Below are 22,787 nucleotides of genomic sequence, written 5' to 3' on the forward strand. Positions count from 1 at the left end.
TGTTTGCCTCAATTCCTTCATCTATAAAATGGGGGTGATGATAATAGCACCACTTACATCTCCTGGGTCATTATGAGAATCAAATGAGATAATATTTGTAAAGCCTTGCAAAAGAGTTAAAGTATAATACAGGAGCAGCTGGGTGGCTCAGTGGACAGAGAGTCAGACCTAGAGATGAGAGGTCCTGGGTTCAAATCTGATCTCAGACATTTCCTAGCTGTGTGACCCTGAACAAGTCACTTACCCCCATTGCCTAGTCCTTATCGCTCATCTGCCTTGAAAAAGACACTTGAAAAAGTACCGATTCTAAGAGAGAAGGTAGGGGTTTAAAAATGAAACAATAAAGTATCATTTTCATATTAGTTGTTGTTGAAAAGCCCAATGGTGTTGCTGTGGGGATCAAATGAGGTTGCAAAGGGTTACACAAGATTGAAAGTGTCATATAAATGTTAGCCATGGTGGTGTGTGAAATGTCCAGTTAGTGAACAAATAGCACTTTACCTTGTTACCCACCTACAGTCGGGCTTCCTGCAGCACTGTCCCATTAGGAGCAGGGGTCATCAGGGATTCAGAATAGGACTGAATGGCCTCTGAATTCTTTGAGACCTTTTTATCACTACTCCAAAATAAAAAGAATGTTCCCTAGAAGATAATCAAGCTAATTTATAATTCCGGTTGGGAATGAACACAGTTGTTGCTTGTTGTTGTCTTTAATACGATTTTTAACTTTTTGTTAGCCTTGATTAGTCCCATTTGAAGGTTAATGCTCAAGCCGTCTGCCTGATTAAGGTGGCAAGTGGAGCGTATTTGGGGGCAGGATTTTTTTCGGATTGTCTTTTGGTAGCTCCTTTGTTTCAAAGGCATATCCCAAAATGGCTACGTTTCCCCCCATCCCATCCCCACCCCCACCCCATCTGTCTAATGAATGGAAATTAATCATTGGAAATGATTCCACCAGAGTTCAAGCCAGTCTTAAAGGATCCCTCCAAAGGACTCACAATGGGTGACGGACTCTGGATGCAATGTGAAGAGTAGAAGTGTATGTTTCTAGGATGGCAAAGTGCCTTGAGCCCATGTCCTATGTGGCCTGGCAGGAGAAACTGGTTGTCTTTCACCTGGGCTTTGGGGGGGCAAGGATGGGATAGCTGTCTTCAAGCCTTGGAAGGGTCATCACACGGAAAGGACCTTTAACTGTCTGAAAGGATATTCTATAGCGGAAGATACACCTTGTTCTGTTTGGCCCTGTATAAGTGGAAATTTTGCATCCTTTGGACTCCATCTCCCAGAATCCTTTTCTTGTCCCAAGAATCCTTTTCCCCTTCGTTCACATTTGCATTTGTTATGTTTGGATATGAGTTTTGGGTAATGTCTCTTTTTCACGTGTGAGGCAGGTGAGCTCTCAGTTTCTCTAGCCTTTTCCTTTCCTTTTGCTCCAAGTTAAATATTAATAAATTATTAAATATCAAAGTTGGAGTATTGAATATTAATTTTTAAAACTCACAGCCCCAAAGGGGAGGTCTGGAAGCAATGCATGGAAGTTAATAAGGGGACAACTTGTGCCCCCCACCTTGGGCTGAATGTCAAGAAAAGCTCTCTAACCACTGGTGCTCCCTCCAAGTTGAATGGGCTATCTGGAAAGGCTGCAGGTTCCCCCTTAGAGGAGGCCATCAAGTGGAAGCTGGACTGAGTGGAGGTGCTATGGGGGGGCAGTATTTAAGGTGCTTGTTGGACTGGAAGGCCATCCAAGGCCATCCTTTCCAATTCTTCTAGTGCAATTCTTCCCCGAACTGCTGAGTATAAAGGATTTCCCTCGGATTAGGAATTAGGGCATGGACGGCTTTTTAAGAGTGGCTTGAACGGTGGGAATGCTTCAAATCCTATGACATGTGCGTTCATACTGGGCCAATGTTGCTCCAGTTATGGTACGAGAAATCTTAGTCATCTCGCCCCCCGACAACATGCTGGAAAGGACTCGAATGAGGACTTCGATCCGCTGGGATTCATCATTCCTCCATTCCGACACAGAGCTAGAGTTAGTGGCACAGACATCCCGAAGTGCTTCGTAACATTAGCTCATCACAGGAACACGAATTGGGACATTCGTCCTGAGCAAGCCCTTTACAGCCAGCCAGCCACAGGCAGAAAGGCTTCCCCTCACCCAGAATTGTGTGAAGATACACATTAATGCTGCTGACCTCGGACACCAGCATTGCCTCCCGAGGCTAGGGTTATCCCACTATCGTTTGCAGGCAACATCGCAGGGTGGGGGGTTTAGGAAGAGGCGAGTCTTCCGCTTAGGCTGGGCCACCCTGGAAACTATACCGGACAAGCTTTTGTTTCTTTTCGTTTTGGAATCACTAGCCAAAGCGTGCCTGTAGCTCCTAACACACCAAGGTACGGTACGATAGAAGAAGGCAGCTAGTGTCCAGGACAAACAATGGTTATTTACAAGAAGTGAGGCAATCTGGCCCAGGAAGCCTTGCAGACAGAAGCATCAATGTGACTCTTCACAGGTTAGTAACGCAACGCTCTCCTCAGACGGTGGGAAGAATACTGGAAACCAGCTCATCCACATTCGTCTCTTAGGAAAGTGTCATTTGTTGCCATCAGCCAGCAAGCAAGCAAGACAGAAAGCCTCCTCGTTTGACCACAGCTCCAAGGAAGAGGAAAGGATAGAAAGAATCAGCACTGACAAAGACTAGATGGAAAGAAGAGGGCTGGTTATTGGGACAAGGCTAACTTGGACAGAATTTAGTGTGCTATTATCAGTTAATCAATCAATAAACATTTATTAAGCGCCTATTAAGCCTAATGAATCTTCTCAGCATGCTCAGAAGAACCCACCAGAGGGCTACAGCTCCCTGGGGGACTAGTGAGATCATCTAATCCAACCTTCACATTTTACAGATGATGAAACTGAGTTCCAGGGAAGGGAAGGGACTTGCTCAAGGTCTCACAGATAAAAGAGGTACAATCTGAACTTACATCCTCAGACTCCCAAATCCAACTCTCCTTACATCCTAATATACTACCTCCAGGGGAAAAAAAATATTTTTTAAGTAAAATAAATCTAATTTAACTAATTTCAAAGAAACTGAGATAATGGAGAGAGCAAACTATAGCTGAGTACAGATTTTAACATTTTGAGTGTTCAGAATTAAACTAGGTATACTTCAAGTTGGTTGTGCTGAAAGGCAGACTTTGGTGAATTCCTACTAACCAAGTCATTTCAGTTACTATAGCCAAGAATTCAAACTATTTGTAAAGAGGATTATTCATTTCTTTCCTAGGGCTTAAACTAAGCACCAAAGGTAGGAGGGTTCCCTTCCTCTTGCCTAATTTCCCCAGGAGAGAAAATTGAACCCAAATTTTAAAAGGGGTGAGAAGAAGAGATCTGGAGAATCTGGGCTTAATTTTAAAAATTAAGAGTCTGAGAGGCAGCTAGGTGGCTCAGTGGATAGAATACCAGGCCTAAAAACAGGAAGTCCTGGGCTCAAATATAACCTCAGATACTTCCCAGCTGTGTGACCCCGGGCAAGTCATTTAACCCCCATTGCCTAGCCCTTATCACTCTTCTGCCTTGGAACCAATATACAGTATTGATTCTAAGACAGAAGGTGAGGGTTGGGGGGGAGGGGGTGGGAGAGAGAAAGAGTTTGGAGTTGTAGGCAACATTTTAAACAAGATGGGCAGAAAGTAACCAAGGGCTTTAGCACCTTAGAGTAGAAGATATTAAGAATTCTTCTTCCACTGAATTATTGGCTCTATAACTAGCACTCTGGGAAAGGGGCACAGCTGAGACCCCTGAGACAGCATTTTTCTTCTGCTCCAAATCAGCCCCCAAAACAGGTGCGAGGGCACGACAAAGTAATAGACCAGTCTCAGGGGTCCTAAATTCTCAGATCCACTTGTGGGTTCAGAGATTTTGGGTAGTGGGAAGAAAGAGGGGGAGGAGGGTGTTAAGGAATTACTCCAGCCTGGGGAAAACAAGAGGCCAGAATTAATAAAACGAAGACTGAGACTCCCAGTCAACTCCAATCCCCTTAGGGAAAGAAGGTACTTATTCTTGAAACAAAGATTTCTTAGTCATAAAGCCTAAAGTTAGATTGGGTGATTGGGCCAAACAGAGCACCAATCAACCTCGGAGGTCCCTCAAGAGCTCTTGAAGGGGGCAACAGCCCATCCTTTTCTATACCAGGCTCTTGGAACAGCTTTAAATGGATTTTCCAAATAAAGATGAATGGAGGCAAAAAAGCAAATGGACTTAACTAGGAGCCCCATCTTTAAGAGTTTTAGTGGCTGAAGGAATCTGAGCAGTTATATGGTCCAATTCCTTCATCTTAGTAAAGGAAACTCACTCAATTCCTGCTATCCTCTAGCCACTACACTGTCCCCCTCCTCAAAATTACTTGATATCAATTATCAGGATTTTTTTTATGAGATCTGGGACTTTACTGATATAAGGATCCATCTACCTAATGCAGATCATAGAAACCTTAAAAAAAAAAAAGTCCTAACCTTCTTAGAATCAATTCCAAGACAGAAGAGTGGCAAGGGCTAGGGAATGGGGGTGAAGTGACTTGTCCAGGGTCACACAGCTAGGAAGGGTCTGAGGCCACATATGGACCCAGGACGTCCTGACTCCAGGCTTGGCACTTTATCTACTGTGCTACCTTGAAGCCCCGAGAGGTTTAAGTGAATTGCTCAGGCTCTTCTAAATGGAGAGCAGAGGGTGGAATGTCACACTCCTGGTGTCTTTCTTGATAGAGGGCAGAAACTGGATTCTCAGATCATTCCTCTGTATACCTGCTGGTCTGCCTGGTTTCAGATTCACAGAGTACGATTTCCCCATAGCATTGCCATCTTCATCCCCATCCCCTGCCCCTATCTTCCAGCTTCCTCTCATGTGCTGTCTTCTCCCTTTAGACTGTAAGCTCCTTGAAGGTAAGTATTATCTCAGAACCTCCCTCATCTAGCACACTGCCTAGCATGTTTTCAAAGACCACCAATGACATCACCAGATGATGCCTTGACTTGCTCAAGAATTGCATTTAAATAAGGCAGAGTTGCACAGTAGATGCTTAATAAATGTTTATTGAATTAAAAGAAGTAGGACTTGAACCCAGGTCTCCCTGATTCTGAGGCCAGCTCTTTACCCACTATACCACCCAGCCTCATATTATTTATTTATTTACTTATTATTTAGCTATTTTGGATTTGTCTCCTTTGGGTATTTACTGATTGCTCAGTTTCCTCCCAGTTGAATATCAACTTCCTGAGGGCAGAGATGGTTTCATTTTTTTGTCTTGGTATTGCCAGGGTCTAACACAGTACCAGCACACAGCAGTTGCTTAATAAGTGCTCAAATTGAATAACCAGGCAATATTTTATTAATTCAGCTGAATTAGCGGGTGCTCAATAGATAGGCAACAATTCATTAAACACCTACTAATTCCATTGAATAAAATGTTGCCCAGCCATTCAACTTAACAAGCAGTTATTAAGCACCTACATGTTACACAGACCCTGTGCCAGGTACTGGGAAGGATGGCAATAATAAAAAATAAAAATAGCCACCAGCAAACCACTCCCTTCCCTCAGAGGGCTTCCATTCTACCAAAATGAATTTCTGGCTGGTTTATATAATTGAAAACGTTTGAAAAGAGTATTTTGATAAACACATTACAGCTCCATCATATTCAATTTGGGAGCTTTTTGCACTGAAATCTGGCATTCATTCAGACTAGTCTCCTTCCCCCTCCTCCCCTACCTGCCACAGCATCCCTCACCTACTTGGTCTAAATTAGGAAACTCGTTCCATAAGGAGCTTTTCTTTAGCTGAACCCAGCTGTATGGTTTCCTTGCTCCTATGGGGGGGAAAGCGGGTAGGGGGGTGCCCAAGGTAATCATTCAGAGCCCTTCGGCTGATTCCCAAGACAGGTGTGATCTGCACGGGTGGCACAAGGACCCACCTTGATAGACAGCAGAACACCGAAATACAGATTGAGTTTTTAGTCTAATGTGTTCTGCCTATTCTGGTCTAAAGCTAAGAAGGTCCCAAAAAGCCTGGATGACTTGGAATAGATTTTTCCTGCATGAGGAGCCCATGCTCTAGAGATTCTCATGGAGGTGGCTGTTCATTTCAAGCCTGGACAAAAATAGGGCAGCCTCCTAGAGGTTTGCTAAGACCCTACTAGACCAGGGGTTCTTCACTAGCTTTGGCAGTCTGCTGTAGCCATGGACATGGAGCCCTTCCCAGAATCCTATTTTTAAATGCATCTAATAAAATCCACAGGATTCCAAAGGAAATAGAATTCTATTAAAATACAGTCATCAAAATGAAAAAAAAAATCCTCACCTTCCATCCTAGAATCAATACTGTGTATTAGTTCCAAGGCAGAAGAGTGTTAAGGCCTGGGCAATGGGAGTCCAGTGACTGGCCCAGGGTCACACAGCTAGGAAGGGTCTGAAGCCAGATTTTAAGCCAGGACTTCCCATCTCAATCCATTGCTGAGTCACCTTACTGTCCCCCTCTCAAATATTTTTTAAACAAGTTCACAGGCCCCAGATCAACAAGCCCTGTCCTAGTCCAAGCACCAGGTGTCTCTATGTGAAACCCATTTCAAGTCACTACTAGAAGTGCCTCCGAGACATCCAGAGAAGAATGAAAGTTGAAGGGTGAGGAGCAGAAGGAACAAGGCGGCGAGGGCCTTGAGGGAGCCGGGAAAGGAAGGAGAAGCAGCAATTTCAGTTTCTTAGCCCGTCCCTACCCCAAAGGGAAGAGCAGGAGAAAGAGGCTCCCCGAACGGGATGGGGATGAGCCCACCAGCCGAAGCCTCTCTCCTTCAGAGAAGGTGCCAGGCAGAAGGCTCGGATGAAGTCAGGCTGCTCCTCCTCCCCGGGGAAGAAGCTGGCGAAGAGGTCAAGAGGGTTAGCAGGAGCACAAGCTGGGCAGGCACTCACCTGATTCCTGATGACCAAGATGAGAGTGATGACGATGAAGAGACAGCCCACGGCATTTAAGACGTACTGCAGGTACTGGATCAACTTGGGCATCAACACCAGTCTGGTGTAGAACACGCTGAGCGTCTGGCCTTCCATCGCCCCTCGCTAGAAATCAAGATGGAAGAGGGAAGGGCCTATGGGCCAGGCCAGGAGCAGAGAAGGTGACAGGACTTTCCCTTCTACGAGTCCAGGCAGCCACGTGGCGAGCATCTGCCACGAGCCACACGAGTGTGCCCCAGACTGGGGCTACCGAGAAAGGACAAAAGCGGGCCCTCCAGGAGTTCACGAACTAATGGCGGAGTTGCCATGCAAACCGACATACACATTTGCACACACGTGCGTGCACTGTGGATAGAGACATGTGCACGTGCATATAGATGATGTGTGTATGTAGAATTACATGATGGGGTAAGGGCATGGCACCCTCTCCTTCTGGAGAAAGCACAGCGTTCTTTGCCTTTCCTTTGTACCACAGGAGTTGTGGTAGAGACATGAAGAGAGAGAGGCTTTGCAGGACAAGCCAAGATGCAAGAACCAAGGCTGGGGACCTGACCTGGCTGTCAATCAAGGAGAAGGTTCCAAACGGAATGTTCCCAGGAGGAGAGGCAGTTGAAGCTGGCTGAAGGACCCTTGTGGGGCTGGCTTGGCTTTGGGCTATCTGACCCAAGGAGGATATGATTTCTGCTCTCTCTGGGGGTTTGACTGACCAAGAAAGGAGGCAAGCCTAGCTGTAGAGAGAAGAAGCTAAACTGATTTTGTTAGCTTTTGTCCCAGGCTGAAGGACGGGGGGGGGGGGGGGGGGGGGGGGGGGGGAGGTCCTGAGATTAGGCTGAGAGACCTTGGTGGCTTTGTGAAAAAGAAAGAAGATTTTAACTGTTGTCCGCCATCTCTCTAGCTGTCCCTCTGAGTCACAATTGGGACAAGACTGACTATTTTCATAACCCTCCTAAATTCTCCTTATAGATTAGGGACACCCCTTATCCCCTTCACCTGAATTCCCATCCTGTTTGTTCCCAATAAACCCCTTACCTGAGAAAGAAAACGAGTATTTTATAGTCCACTCACAGGGGAGGGAGGAAGTCAAAGGCTTCAAGAAGTGAGTGGTTAAGGGAGGGAGGGAAGGGAGGAGGAGGTTAAGAAATAGACTGATTTATCAGCCATCAGTAGAGATCAGTAAGCAAACCCAAGAGCATTCCCCTTTAGTAGTATCCCCTGTGGCAGCATCCCTCTATCTCTCAATATCTCTGTAGTACCTCTATCTCCATTGTAACTACATATATGTATGTGTCCATATATAATAAATGTGAGTGATTCTACTCTAAACATGCATGTGTATGTATAATATAAATGTATGTGTGCCTAATTCCATACATGTATGTGTGTATGTAAACATGTATGTGTATGGTACTATAAACATGTGTTCACATAAATACACTATAAAATATGTGCATGTGTATTTAATTAGTGTGTGTGTGTGTGTGTGTGTGTGTGTGTGTGTGTGTAGAATATAAGTGCCTCCTTTCTTGGTCAGTCAAACCCCCAGAGAGAGCAGAAATCATATCCTCCTTGGGTCACATAGCCCAAAGCCAAGCCAGCCCCACAAGGGTCCTTCAGCCAGCTTCAACTGCCTCTCCTCCTGGGAACATTCCGTTTGGAACCTTCTCCTTGATTGACAGCCAGGTCAGGTCCCCAGCCTTGGCTCTTGCATCTTGGCTTGTCCTGCAAAGCCTCTCTCTCTTCATGTCTCTACCACAGAGTCCCAGACTTCTCTTTCTTGTATAGAATGTTTACCGTACAAAACTCGCGTTAAGTGTGTTTGGTCACAGGCTGCCCAGCTTCCAACCTTCTTCTGTCCTCTGCTGGCCTTCGTGGGCTACTTACTTGGAGTACTGAATATTAATTTTGAACTTTACACCCCAAATCCCATTTAATTTCCTATGCCGATCCACGATATAGCAAAAAAAAAACTGCGATGGGGAAGGCCTAATGTGGAGGGGATAACCGTACTATCAGTATACATGTGTGTGTGCACGTGTGTATGTGTGTGCATAATTATATGAACATGTGTATATATGTGTGTCCATATATAATGTATGTGTGTGATTCTACTATAAATATACATGCGTATATATAATATAAATGTATGTGCTTAATTCTATAAATGTATGTGTATGTAAACATGTATGTGTATGATACTATAAACATGTGGTCACATAAATACACTATAAAGATATGTGTATGTGTATTTAATTATAATACAAATATGTGTATGTGTATATAGAATATAAATGTATAACCATGGGTGTGTATATGCATATATAAGCATACATGTAGGAATATAAATGTGATGTTCATATAATATACATAAATATATTATATGAATGCATATCTGAATGTATTGTATGAGTGAATATATAAGTACATATTATATAATTTATAATAATATAAATATACGTGTAGATATAATTATGGTAAAAATGCATGTGGATACTATAATGTATGTTTGCATATAATTATGGTGTGTGTGTATATATACATATATAAATGTATATGTGTATATGTATAATTAGGATAGAAATGTATGTGGGGATATATATGGTATAATATATGGCATAATGTGCATGTGTACATATAATAATATAATGTGTGCATATATAATACTATAAACATATGAGCATGTGTATATACGTGCATGGGTGTGTATGATTAAACTAGAAATCTATGTGTATATAATTATGGCATAAAAGTATGTGTACATATAATATATATAGTATGTCTGTATATATACTATAAATGTGTACATATACATGTCAACATGGAATCTAGAAGCCCCTGAACTTGTAGCCTCGTAAGATCTGATGAACCCCAAGTTTTAGGACTAGCTTGTAAGTTGGAGACCCCAAAGATTTCCCCCAAAGCTTCTGGAACAGGGCACAAGGACAAGCTTTGGGGTCTCCAATTTACAAGCTAGTCCTAAAACTTGGGGTTCATCAGATCTTACGAGGCTACAAGTTCAGGGGCTTCTAGATTCCATGTTGACACACATATAAATGCATGCATGTATGTGTGTATACATGCAACATAAATGCATGTGCATGTGCCATTATGATATATATAATACATTTCCCTATTCTGCTGGGCCTCAGAATAAGTTTACTTTATACATGTGTACAATGCAAGGGTCTCCTCCCCTTGAAGAGCTCTTTTGGTATCACAGAGCCCTTTAGCCAGATGGGGAAGCCTGTAGCCTCTTCTCAAAATCATGTTTTTAACTTCATAAAAATACAGAGGATTTACCAATTATGCTGAAATACGGTTCTCAAACTATTTTATTTATTTATTCATTTGTTTTTAAATCCTCCCCTTCCATCTTGAAATCAATATTGAGTATTGGTTCTAAGACAGAAAAGCAGTAAGGGCTAGGCAATGGGGATCAAGTGACTTGCCCAGGGTCACACAGCTAGAAAGTGTCTGAGGTCAAATTTGAACCCAGAACCTCCCATCTCTAGGCCTGACTCTCAATCCACTGAGCTACCCAGCTGGCCCCTCTCAAACTATTTTAAATGCTGCTCACAAACCAGGGTTAAGAACCTTTTCTGGACTGATTTAGATCTGTTGTATCCCCCATTAGAGAGGGAGCACCTCGAGGGCATTTTCTTTTAGGTATCTGCCATTAAATGCTTAATCAATGCTTATTGACCAAGTAATGGCAGGGGAAACAAATGAAAATCAGAAAGCTGAAGGAGAAAACTTAAGAATTCAGATGGGCTGCTTTCTAGACTGAGGCATCATTTGTTCAAGTGTTGAATGAATCTAATTTTTCCCACCATAGCCTGAACTGGAGCAGGAGAGACAGAGACAGAGAGACAGAGAGGGAGGGAGGGAGGGAGGGAGGGGGAGTTAGAGGTAGAGAGAAATGGGGCAGGAGGGAGAGAGGGAGTGGAGAGAGAGGAACAGAGGGAGAGAGAGGTCTGCCCACCAAATCTCTCTTTTTTGGCCCTTGCTCTAACTGTCCACCCCTCCAGCTCTGCCCTCTCTAAGAAGATGGCCAAGGAAGAGGGACAAGACCTTACCTCTTCAAACCAAACGAGAGGGAGTACAACTGGATTGATTTTTCCTGTTTGCCTAAAGAAAATAAAATATAGAATAATAAATCGTTTTTGAATAAAGGAATAACAATGATAAATTGTTATATAAATAAAAACAGTCGCGTTTCACTAAAGTTGAAGACATAATTCAGACATAGTAAGAGGCAGCTTGGGTTGGGGTCTCAGTCAGGAAGATCTGCCCCTGCCACAAACTAGGTAAGTGCTCCTTCACCCCTGAGGGGACCCTCTAATGGAGAAGGGGGAGGGAATAAGCATTCAGTAAGATCCCACTGTTGGCCAGGTACTGGGCCAAGGACTTTTAGAATATTGACTCATGGGGCAACTGGGTGGCTCAAGGATGGAGAGCCAGGCCTGGACACCAGAGGTCCTGGGGTCAAATCTGACCTCAAGCACTTCTTAGCTGTGTGCACCTGGGCAAGTCACTTGATCCCCATTGCCTAGCCCTTATGTTCTTCAGTCTTAGAACCAATACACATTGTTGATTCTAAGAAGATAAGGGTTTAGAGAGACAGAGAAACAGAGAGGGAAAATATTATTTCATTGCAAGATGACCCTGCAAGGTGGGTGCTGTTATTGTTACAATTTTAGAGCTGAAGCAATTAAAGCTAGTAGAGGCAAGGTGACTTCTCCAGGGTCACACAGTACAATTTTACTTGAAGAACAGACCCTAATCTTCATTGGAGGGCTGGAGGGAAGGAGATTTCCCCCTCCAGAATTCCTTCCACCAATGTAAATCGCAAGGTCTGGCCTTAAAAAGTGAAATTACATGGGGCACCAAGAGACACTTATAGAAGTCATATATGAAACCAAAGAAGGTCTTGGGAACATAGAGCCAAACCTGGAATACTTGGGAAGTAATCTAGTCCAACCCCTTCATTTTACAGAAAAGAAAAATTTCCCAGGAATCCCACAGATAGGAAGTATCTGAGACAGGATTTGAACTCAAGTCTTCCTGGTTCCAGGTCCAGTGCCCTTGGCGACCATGCCCTGCTGCCACTCATCCTTGGTTAGTGGTCAGCATGGAAAGGCTCAGAGAACTGAGATTTTCCTCAAGAAGGAAGACACCATCACATACCAGGCAGAACTTGCAGTTAGGGAAGCCAAGAAATCTGGGTTCTAATCCCAGTTTGGTCCCTTAGCTATCCTGGAGCCTCAAACAACCCTTTTAGAATCATAATTTTAGGGGATGTCAGAGGTCAAATACTGTTTAATTTCCTCGTTTCAGAGAGAAAGAAACCAAGACCCATATGGCTCCGGCAGGAGCACAGAGTCGCTCTCTTGGGGCTGGGGCTGGGGCTCTTCCCACCCCTACAAAGGAACAAAGCTGAGGGTGGCGGGTGCAGGAGCAGCAAAAAGGGACATTTTGAGCTTCAATTGTTCATTCTCCTGCAGCAGACCAACATGTGGAGATGCTACAAAGACCATCAACTGGGGTCCACTGTGGCCACTAGGGTCAGCTGGAGTCTGCAGTGACAAGGGATTAGCTCTGAGTCAAAGGGCCCAGGTTTTGAATTCCACCTCAGCCACTGATTGTGGAAAGCTGGGCTAGTTCCTCCTCTGCCAAAAGGAAGACGTTGGCCTCCGAGCTTTCAGGTCCACCTTCCACCTACAAATCGACGGGTCCTTCCCCGGCTCGTTTGGGCCTCTACGGGCAAAAGGACGGCAGAAGAAGTCGGACCCGTGGCAGGACGTTCCTTTCAATTCCTCCTGCTAAAATGCCAGGCTGTTAGGGGATTCCCAGCACCAGACGCCGAGCCCGGGAAGAGCGAGCAGAGGAAGCATCTCTACAGCTCCTTAAGGTTTGCAAAGTGAGGCGTGTGTGCACGCAAACACAGGTGTGTATGTGTGCAGGCAGGTATATGTTATCTGTGCATGCAGACGTAGGGGTATACTGTGTGCATAAACAAAGCGTTATATATACGGAGTTCTAGATTATGTGTGTGTATATGTGTGTGGAGTTCTATATTACATGTACACAAATGCATGTGTGTTATAGTTATGTATTGTGTTATATGCATTCGTGTATAGCATCCTCTGTTCTGTGTGCATACATCCATTTGTGTATATTGTTATATATTACATTGTGTACATGTGTGGGTGCCTGTGTTTCTCTACACAAATACAGGTGTGTATATATTGTCATGTGTTGTGGATATAGGTTTGTATGTTATATTTTACATGTACGTGTGTGTCTATTGTATACTTGTGTGTAGTTCTATATAGTTTTATGTTACATTGCATATGCACATGTGTACAGAATTGTATGTGTATGTACATGTGACATTCTATAGTAAATATATATGTATACATGTATGCTGTTATATATGTATATATACCTATGTATATGTAGGTGCATGCTATGTGTGTGTATGTGTAGTTGTGTTATATGTGCTAGGTGCATGCATGTGTATCTGTGTGTATACATGTGTGTGCATATGCGTGTGTGCACCTATAATTACATGTTCTATCCATGTGTATATTTGTAGATATACCATCGCATGTTATATATGTGTATGCATGTATGTCCGTGTATTTACTATGATATTATGTGAGCAATACTCACCCGATCCCAGGGATGGACTTCATGTACAGGCTTATCTGCAGCTTGACAGAGCAGTTCATGGGGATGCCAGTGACCTGCCCAGGGGAAAGTGACAAGAGTGAAATGGGGCGCCTGGGGCCAGTCCAGCCCAGCAAGGGCTAAAAGGCCCTTACAAACAGACAGCCTACCATCCCGGGACAGACTTGGGGCCCCAGGCCAGTTTGGGGGAGGACCACCTGCTTATTCCCCCCAAAACCAGTCTCCTCTGGTTATGGACCGAGTGTGTGACCACCAGCAAATGGAATGCTGCATGAAACCAAGAAGACTAGAATTCAAATGCAGCCTCAGACACATACTAGTTGTGTGACGTTGGAGGAAGGAAGGGAGGAAGGAAGGGAGGGAGGGAGGGAGGGGGGAGGGAGGGAGAGAGGAAATGTGAAGATGGAATTAACTCTCCCCTGCCCATTTTTTCAATTTAATCACCAGAAGGGTGTCTATACCCCACTTCTCCTTAAGTGAGGGAGGTCTGTGACCCACGTGTGTGAAAGTGGGTGACAAATCAGAACCCAATGACTTCCCCCTAGGCAGTCCTAAGCAAAGCTTTGGCTGTAATTGGTCCACATAAAATGGAAGGAAGACACAGGAAGTGACAAAAAGAAATGGTCTTTAAAAATGCCAAGAACTCCTCCTCCCCCGGAGGAGCTCTGGCTGGGGACCTTGGACTGCTTCTATTTTCCCTTAGAACAATTACGTGGGTGAGTGAGAAAGGCCAACTCCCTTCCCTGGATGTCCTGGAGGTTCTGGAAGGGCCCCTGGTCTGAGAGGAGGCCTCCTGGCTAAAATCTTTGTTAATTGACCCTTAAGCCCTCTGGCTAGGGGTTCTGGAACCCAGAAGGAGTAAAGCCAGGGCTTGAGCAAGAGTCTAGCTCATTAAGCTAGATTTCTTACTCTGTCCTCTTTCTCATTTCTCTACTTTAACACTTTCCCTCTATTTTATAAATAAATTGCTAAAAAATAATTTGGAATTAATTCCTAGCAACCAAACTCTTAAATAATCTAGTCCAACCCCTTACATTTTCTACCTCTAACAGAAGGGAGAAAGCGAGAAAGGAAGGGAGAAAGAGAAAGAAAGGAAGGGAGGGAGGAGGAAAGGAGGGAGAAAGAGAGAAAGAGAAAGAGAGGAAAAAAAGAAAAGAGAAAAGAGAGGAAAAGAGAAAGAGAGAAATTCCACATGAAGTACTCTACAAACTTTAAAGGGATATAAATGTTAAATATTAGTTCTTACTATTATCCAGGCATGATCCAGCCTAAAACAGTAAAAAAGATGATGGATTTGGAGTCAGCCAAGAACTACCAACTGCATCATCACCATCATCATTGTCATGGCTGGCATTTATACAGAGCTTTAAGGTCGCAAAGCATTTTTCAAATATTATCTCATTTGAACCTCACAACCATTCTGGGAGATAGATGCTATTATTATTCCCACCTTACAGATGAAGAAACTGAAGCAAACAAGTACGGTGATCTGTTATTATTATCCTCATTTTGCAGATCAGAAAACAGACAAACAGAAGTAGAGTGACGTGCTATTATTTTCCCCATTTTTCAGATGAAGAAGCTGAGGCAAACAAGTGAAGTGGCTGGTTATTATTATCTCCATCTTAAAGATGAAGAAACTGGCAAACAGAAATGAAGTGGCTGGCTATTATCATCTCCTTCTTACAGAAGAGGAAATTGAGGCCAACTCTTCATGACCCCATAGACCATAGCACACCTTCTAATCTCCACTATCTCCCAAAGGCTGTCCAAGATCACATTCCATGTTCCCATGACACTCTCTCTCCATCTCATCCTCTTATTGTCCCCTTTTCCTTTTGCCTTCAATCTTTCTCAATACCAGGGTCTATTCTGGTGAATCTTGTTTTCTCAGGATGTAGCCAAATGGATTTGCCAAAAGAAATGCCCTAGATCCTTCATAGCAGGAAAATGGTGGCCTGGAAGACCCTTGCCCATATGAGAAGAGGAGAAAAGCGTGTTCATATGTTGCCAGGGAATGGAATGGACAAAATGGTGGATGGTGTAGCCAACAATCTGTGCATACCTGCCTCCATTCCCAAAACAAATGGGAGAGGGGAGGTAAGACCACAATTCAAGGTTGCAGTTTGTCTCCAAGAGGTTTATATTTAAACTCCAACTCCCTGGGTCAATTTGTCAGTTATTGTTTTATCAAACAAGGCCCCTCCCATCAGATAACTCCATTAAGTCCAGATAAGGAGTAATCTAACCAGAGACTAGTCAGGCACCCACTATCTAGCCCAGAGTCTCCCTCATAGCTAGTGGGGCTGATAAGGAGGGCCAAAGGAACCTCACGGGCTAAGGTGGCTTCCCAAAGGTCTTCTGATTTCAGAAATAATGACAAAGATCTCCCTCTCCCTGAGGTACTGCCAAGGTAATGGTTCTCCCTGCTCATCTCCAGCCCCTGCAATATCCCATTTCACTTAGGATCTGGGTTTAAATACTGCCCTGAGCAGCATTCAGGGCATCCTCAACTCCCCCATCTTGCTCTACCTCACTGCAGTTTCTACCTCCAAACAAGTCCTATTGCCCAGCCCCAGCTCTAGTTCAGGTTCTCCTTATCTCTTGCCTAAATGACTACAGCCATGGCCTGCTGGGTGATTTCAATGGTCCAAATCTTTGTGCCATCAGCTGCCAAAAGTGATTTTCCTAAAGTCAAGGCACCCCTCCGACTTCTACGCCAGGAGCTCCCTATGGCCTTCAGAATCAAAAAGTCCTTTGCTTGGTGTTTCAAGTTTCTGATCTTTTTTGAATTTTATTATGCAGTCATGGGTTCCAAGCCCACTAAGCTGCTTATTGTTTACTGTACAGGACACCCTCACCTCCATGTCCCTAATGCCCCAAATGCCCCACTCCTCACCCTGCCTAAAGTCAGGAAGACCTGAATTCAAATCTGGCCTCAGACACTACCTTAGCAAGTCACTTCACCCTGTCTGCTCCAATTTCCTCACCTGTCAAATGAGCTGGAGAAGAAAATGGGAAACTAGCTGTGTGACCCTGGGCAAATCACTTTACCCCATCTGCCTCAGTTTCCTCATCTGTAAAATGAGTTGGAGAAGGAAATGGCAGACCGCTTTCTTTGCCAAGAAAACCCCAAATGGGGTCAGGACATGGCTAACACATACAACTCAACAACCACCACCTTACCTCCTCTTCCTCTTAAAATTCCCAGATTCCTTCAAGATTCAGCTCAAATGTCAACTTCTGTAGGAAACGGTATTCTCTAAGATGACCTTTAACCTGCTCTGTATGTATCTAGTATATACATTTTAGATCTCCCATTAGACCATAAGCTTCTTGAGGGCAGGAACTATTTTTGCTTTCTATCCTCATTGCCTGACATACTGGGAATTCAATAAATGTTTTCTGCTTGATGAAACCAAAGCTCCAGACCTCTCGCTAACAACATCTTCCCCACACCCCCAAAATAATTCCCTTCTACTTTGGAGACATGAAGTGAGTTGTTCATGAGTCTAGAACAATAATAGAAATAATAACTAAAATTTATATAACACTTAGAATGTGCCAGGCATTTGTGTTTTACAATTATTATCTTATTTGATCTTTATAATAACCTGGGGAGGGAGATGTTATTATTATTCCCAAAATACAGATGAAGTAACTGAGGCAGACAAAGGGGAAATGACTTGCCCAGGGTCACACCACTAGGCTGGATTTTGAACTCAGTTCTCCATGACTCCAGGCCCACCCACCTACCTAGCTGCCTCTACAATTAGCCTCATGTATGGATGGCTTACACAGTGGATAAAAGGGAAAGTAGGGCCTCCACTAAGAAGACAGCCTGGTACTACTACAAGGACTCAACTCCTCCATCCACTTACTTTGGGGCTAAGGACCATCTCCACGTGGAACAGGAGGGACAAAGCTCTCATGCCCTCAGCCTTTTCCAGAGCCCGGCTTATTGGCAAAATGTCCCAGGCCCTGAACCCTAAGGACTTTGACAAAATTGACATAAAAGGGAAGGGCATGACACATTTAAAGCCACTGGGCTGCCTCCACTTAATTGGCTGAATAGGAGACAGGCAGACCAATAACCGTTAATTAGTTTACAGCTTTATAGCCCTTTGATGAGGGCAATTCTCCAACAAAGCTGTTCAAAATCTGTATGCTATGGAGTCTGAATGAATTAAGCAGCTTCCCTGTCTGATAAAGCCCTGGGGCAAGTATTTAAGCATCTCCTACTAAATTAGTCAACATGCATTTAGATAGCACCTACTGCATGCCAGATGCTGTGCTAAGCCTTTTTTAAAAATTAGTTCATTGGATGATGAATAGGGGCATCCAGAGGAGATGGCTGGCTGGCTGGCTTTGCCCGGAGTCACAGCTGGTGATGGGGATTCCAGGTAAAGAGGGAAAAGGATACATAGCTTTGGGAGTCATAGTTATAGAAATGGTTATTCAAGCCAGGGGAATCAATGATATCACTGGGACAGAGGAAAGGCTAGGCTTTGATTTTTTTCTCAGTTCTGGAACCCTTTGTCAGTCTGGGTTTGGGGACCTCTTCTTGCCATAATACTTTTAAATATATAAAATAAAAACCATAAGATTCTATGGAAAACCCATAATATTGAAATACAGTTATTAATTTTTTTAAGTTCATGAATCCTCATGGTTTAGAATCTCCATTATAAAAAGAGAGCAGAAGGCGGCCCAGGACAAGATTTCTGGGTATACCATCACATTGTGTGTGAGCCATGAATGATGATCTGACAAAGAAACAAGAGAGACAGAAGGAGGGGAGGGAGAGAGAGGGAGAGAGAGGGAGAGGGAGGGAGAGGGAGGGAGAGGGAGGGAGGGAGGGAGGAAGGAAGGAAGGGAGGGAGGGAGGGAGGGAGGGAGGGAGGGAGGGAGGGAAGGGGGGAAGGGAGGGAGGGAGGAAGGAAGGAAGGGAGGGAGGGAGGGAGGGAGGGAGGGAGGGAGGGAGGGAGGGAGGAAGGAAGGAAGGAAGGAAGGAAGGAAGGAAGGAAGGAAGGAAGGAAGGAAGGAAGGAAGGAAGGAAGGAAGGAAGGAAGGAAGGAAGGAAGGAAGGAAGGAAGGAAGGAAGGAAGGAAGGAAGGAAGGAAGGAAGGAAGGAAGGAAGGAAGGAAGGAAGGAAGGGAGGGAGGGAGGGAGGGAGGCAGAGAGGGAAGGAAGGAAGAAAGGTCCCCAAAACACTGGGGGAAAGAACAGCCCGCCCACCCATCCCCTGCAGTTCCCTCACTACAATGAGATTTTCAGATACCTTGAATGACCTTGTAGAAACTAATCTCCATTGAGTGGGAAGGTCAGAAGCCAGACAGCCAAGGGTTGAGAAGTGAGTGGGAGGTGGATGAGTGAACACTGTGAGCTTAGGGAAATGGTTCTAGAAGTTTGACTCTGAAAGGGAAAATGGAGAGGCCCAGGCTTGAGAGGATGATAAGAATCAAGTGAAGGTTTGTTTGTTTTTTTCCTTTGTAAAGGATCCCAGCAATCTGGGCATACTTTAGATGACAAGGAAGGAGACACTGAAGAAGAGGGAGAGAAATAATTTGTTGCTGCTCAGTCAGGTACAACTCTTCATGACCCCATTTGGAGTTTTCCTGTACAGAGGAGGAAACTGAGGCCCAGGGCCATATAGCCAATTAACGTCTGAGTTGCCTCTATAAAATGAGCCAGAGAAGAAAATCCAAACCACTCTAGTATCTTTACCAAGTAAATCCCAGATGGGGTCATGAAGAGTAGAACAGACTGAAATGATTAAACAACAAAAACCAAGGCAAATAGGGTTAAGGGACTTACCCAGGGTCACACAGTTAAGTAAGTGTCTGAGGCTGTATTTGAATTCGAATCTTCCTGACCCCAGACTCCCCTCTCTCTATCCACTGTACCACCAATGAGGAAGGACAAACTGCCCTGAAGCTCCTTCCCCAGGCTCTCTTCCTGTTATGAAGGCAGGGGCTGACTTACCGGGTGCACCTCGAGGAACAGGGAGTGCTCATCCTTGTTGGGATGGAGCCCAGTGACAGATTCAACCAGCACCGGGTCTGCATTAAAGAAATGTGGCTGGGAAAGGAACATCGGGGCATCTGGAAGAGACAAAGAAGAAAGGGTGAGCCCTCCCAAGGCCACCAGATCATAGAGAAAGCCAGACCCAGTCAGGCACGAAACCCTGCTGGGAACCTCTTGCCCAACTGAATTACTTGGCAAGAAGGAGCAGAGTCTGTGCAATGCCATGTCCCACACTTGGGCCACCAAGGTTGGCTCCATCACACCAAGTCCTTGGGCACCAGCAGAGGAATCTGTGAAATGGGCTCCTTCATTCTAGAAGAGAGGAAAAAGTTGGCAAAATCCAGAAACACAAAAGTTCCTCTTTCCACCATCAAGGGGGCTATGATGAGGGCCTCCCTGTGTTTTACTTTTAAACAGAAAAAGGAAAATAGGCGCCATCGATTCACCAATAGTTTTTTTTTCTTCTGGGGTCATTATCAGTCTGGCTGACCTGCCCTTGTGACGGCAGAAACACAATTTTGCGCACATCTCTATGGAATTTTCCAGGGAGAAAAGCAAGAGATAAACCTGGGTGATAACTGTTAATTAATTTATGACTTCATAGCACTCTCCCATGGACACACAAACTCAGCCTTGTGACAGACAGAGCACTCTATCCATTGTGTACCTGGTATATGACCTGTTCATCTGTGAGTTGTCTCCAATGATTTAATTTCCAGTGTAAATCACAGGAGACACGGGGCCAATAACTCTTAATTAATTTACAGCTTTATAGGCTTTTTACACCGGCAATTCCTCCGCCATCAAAATGATGTCTCCTGATAGGGTAATTAGGACCTGCTGGCTGAGCAAAAAGCTGGTCCTGGTGCTCTGAGGCACCATTTTCTTAGAGTTCTGAAGGTGGAGCTTTTCTTTTGGAAGTTTCTTCCTTGGTTTCATAATGTTCTTGGGACCTTAAAAGGGATATTCTATGGGTAGCCCTCTTAAGGCCGACATCTCTCTCACGCACTGCCTAGGTGAGCTGGAGCATAGTCACTTTTTCTGAAACAGTTTCCTCTTCAGAACATTAAAAGAGTTGGATGGAAGATTTAGCAAAGTGGGGTCTGCAGACCTCTGGGGGTCCCCAAGACTTTTTCTGAGGGTCCATGAGATCAACATTATTTTTATAATCATTCCAAGCCTTCTAAATTTCTTATACTGTGAAAATAAAAAATATTTCTCCTATTGTGAACAATAAAAAATAAACAATATATAATATATATAAGTTCTTTGGGGCAAGAAGTGGGGGAATCCTTAATAATCTTTCATTATTGTCTTAGTTTCCTCATCTATAAAATGAGTTGGGGAAGAAAGCAGCAAACTATTCCAGTATTTGTCAAGAAAATCCAAAATGGGGTCAGACATGTCTGAAAAATGACTGAACAATAAAGGGAGGTTAGAACCCTGGGAGGTAGGTGCTATCATAATCCTCATTTTATAGATTGGGAAACTGAGGTTGGGAAAGGTTAAGTGACTTGTCCAGGATCACACAACGAATTAAATAATAGTCTGAGGTCAGATTTTTACTCTGGTCTGTGCTCTACCCACTGAACCACCTGACTGCCCCACCAAAGTATGAGTTTAAATAGCAACTACCAAATAAATATCCTGCCACTGACCAAACCCCAGCCAAGCTCTCCTCTGGATGGCTGCTACTCCTGGCCCCCACAGCATCTGAGGGCTCCTGTCCTGCTATCTATGCCCTGCTATCCATGCCCTAGACATAAATCTGTGCTGTTTGTCTTGGGAGGGGCTAAAAAAGGCTAATTACAGCCTTTGGCCACATAGAGAGAAGCCCTAGGGGAACCCTTCTCTATCTCACCAGGGAATGAGATACACAGCTATTACCCAAGACCAATGGACAAGAGGACAATAATCCCAAGGACGATTTACCAGCTGAGCTCCAGGCAAAGCATCTGCTCTGGAGATATTAAACAACTTTAGATGTTAAAGGGAGTCTGGATGGAGTTGGAACTAGGACACAGCAATCAGGGCATTGCCTAAAGGCAAAAATTTAAGAGGATGCCCAGTGGCTTTTCAGCCATGAAGAAACTTACTTGAGCTAATAATCTCTCAAAGTTAGGGGGAAAAGATCTTAGTGAGCTCAATAGAATAATAAGAGGAAACTAGTTGGCACAGTGGATAAAGTAATCAATGTGCCTGGAATCAGGAAGACCCAAGTTCAAATCCTGACTCAGACACTTACTGGTGGGTGACCCTGGGCTAGTCACTTCACCTGTCTGTTTCAGTTTCCTCATCTGTAAAATAGGGATTATAATAATAGCACCTTCTTCTCAAGGTTATTATGAGGATCAAATGAGAAAATACTTGTAAACTACTTAGCTCAGTGCCTGGTCCATAATAAGCACTATATAAATGTTAGCTGTTACTAGTCTATTACTTAACACTCTGCTTGCCTCAGTTTCCTCATCTATAAGATGGGGGTGATAATAATAGCACCTACCTTGTTCTAAATCCCTCCTGATTAGAGAAATGCACATCAAAACAACTCTGAGGTACCACCTCACACCTAGCAGAGTGGCCAATAAGACAGTAAAAGCAAATAATAAAGATTGGAGGGGATACATTGCTTGTGGAGTTCTGAATTGATCTAACCATTCTGGAAGGCAATTTGGAATTATGCCCAAAGGGCTTTAAAAGACTGCCTACCCTTTGATCTAGCCATATCACTGCTGGGTCTGTACCCCAAAGAGATAAAAAAAAAGGGAAATGTTCTGTTTGTACAAAAATATTCATAGCTGTGCTTTTTGTGATGGCAAAAATTTGGAAAATGAGGGGATGCCCTTCAATTGGGGAATGGCTGAACACATTGTGGTATTGTTGGTGATGGAACACTATTGTGCTAAAAGGAATGATGAGCTGGAGGGACTCCACATGAACTGGAACGACCTCTAGGAATTCATGCAGAGTGAAAGGAGAAGAACCAGGAGAACATTGTGCACAGAGATGGATACACTGTGGAACAATCAAATGTAATGGACTTCTCTACTAGCAGCAATGCAATG

General features: G+C 44.1%; 1 protein-coding gene across 5 annotated transcripts in view; it reads right to left on the reverse strand.

Moving 5' to 3' along the window:
* Positions 1–22,787, reverse strand: part of SCARB1 (scavenger receptor class B member 1) — a 98,523-nt gene that overhangs the window by 6,222 nt on the left and 69,514 nt on the right. For 2 of the 5 annotated variants that reach the window (XM_007489637.3, XM_007489634.3), the window contains exons 8-12: positions 19,681–19,799; positions 13,678–13,751; positions 11,079–11,130; positions 6,964–7,110; positions 514–642 (exon numbers count right to left, since the gene is read on the reverse strand). In XM_007489637.3, the coding sequence (XP_007489699.2) occupies positions 514–642; positions 6,964–7,110; positions 11,079–11,130; positions 13,678–13,751; positions 19,681–19,799 (521 nt within the window). Of the gene's footprint in view, positions 1–501; positions 643–6,963; positions 7,111–11,078; positions 11,131–13,677; positions 13,752–19,680; positions 19,800–22,787 lie in introns of all 5 variants that reach the window. The other 3 variants (XM_056821900.1, XM_007489636.3, XM_007489635.3) reach the window with 2 other exon arrangements.

Source organism: Monodelphis domestica, chromosome 3 (genome assembly GCF_027887165.1).
Source record: "Monodelphis domestica isolate mMonDom1 chromosome 3, mMonDom1.pri, whole genome shotgun sequence".
NCBI classification, from domain to species: Eukaryota; Metazoa; Chordata; class Mammalia; order Didelphimorphia; family Didelphidae; genus Monodelphis; species Monodelphis domestica.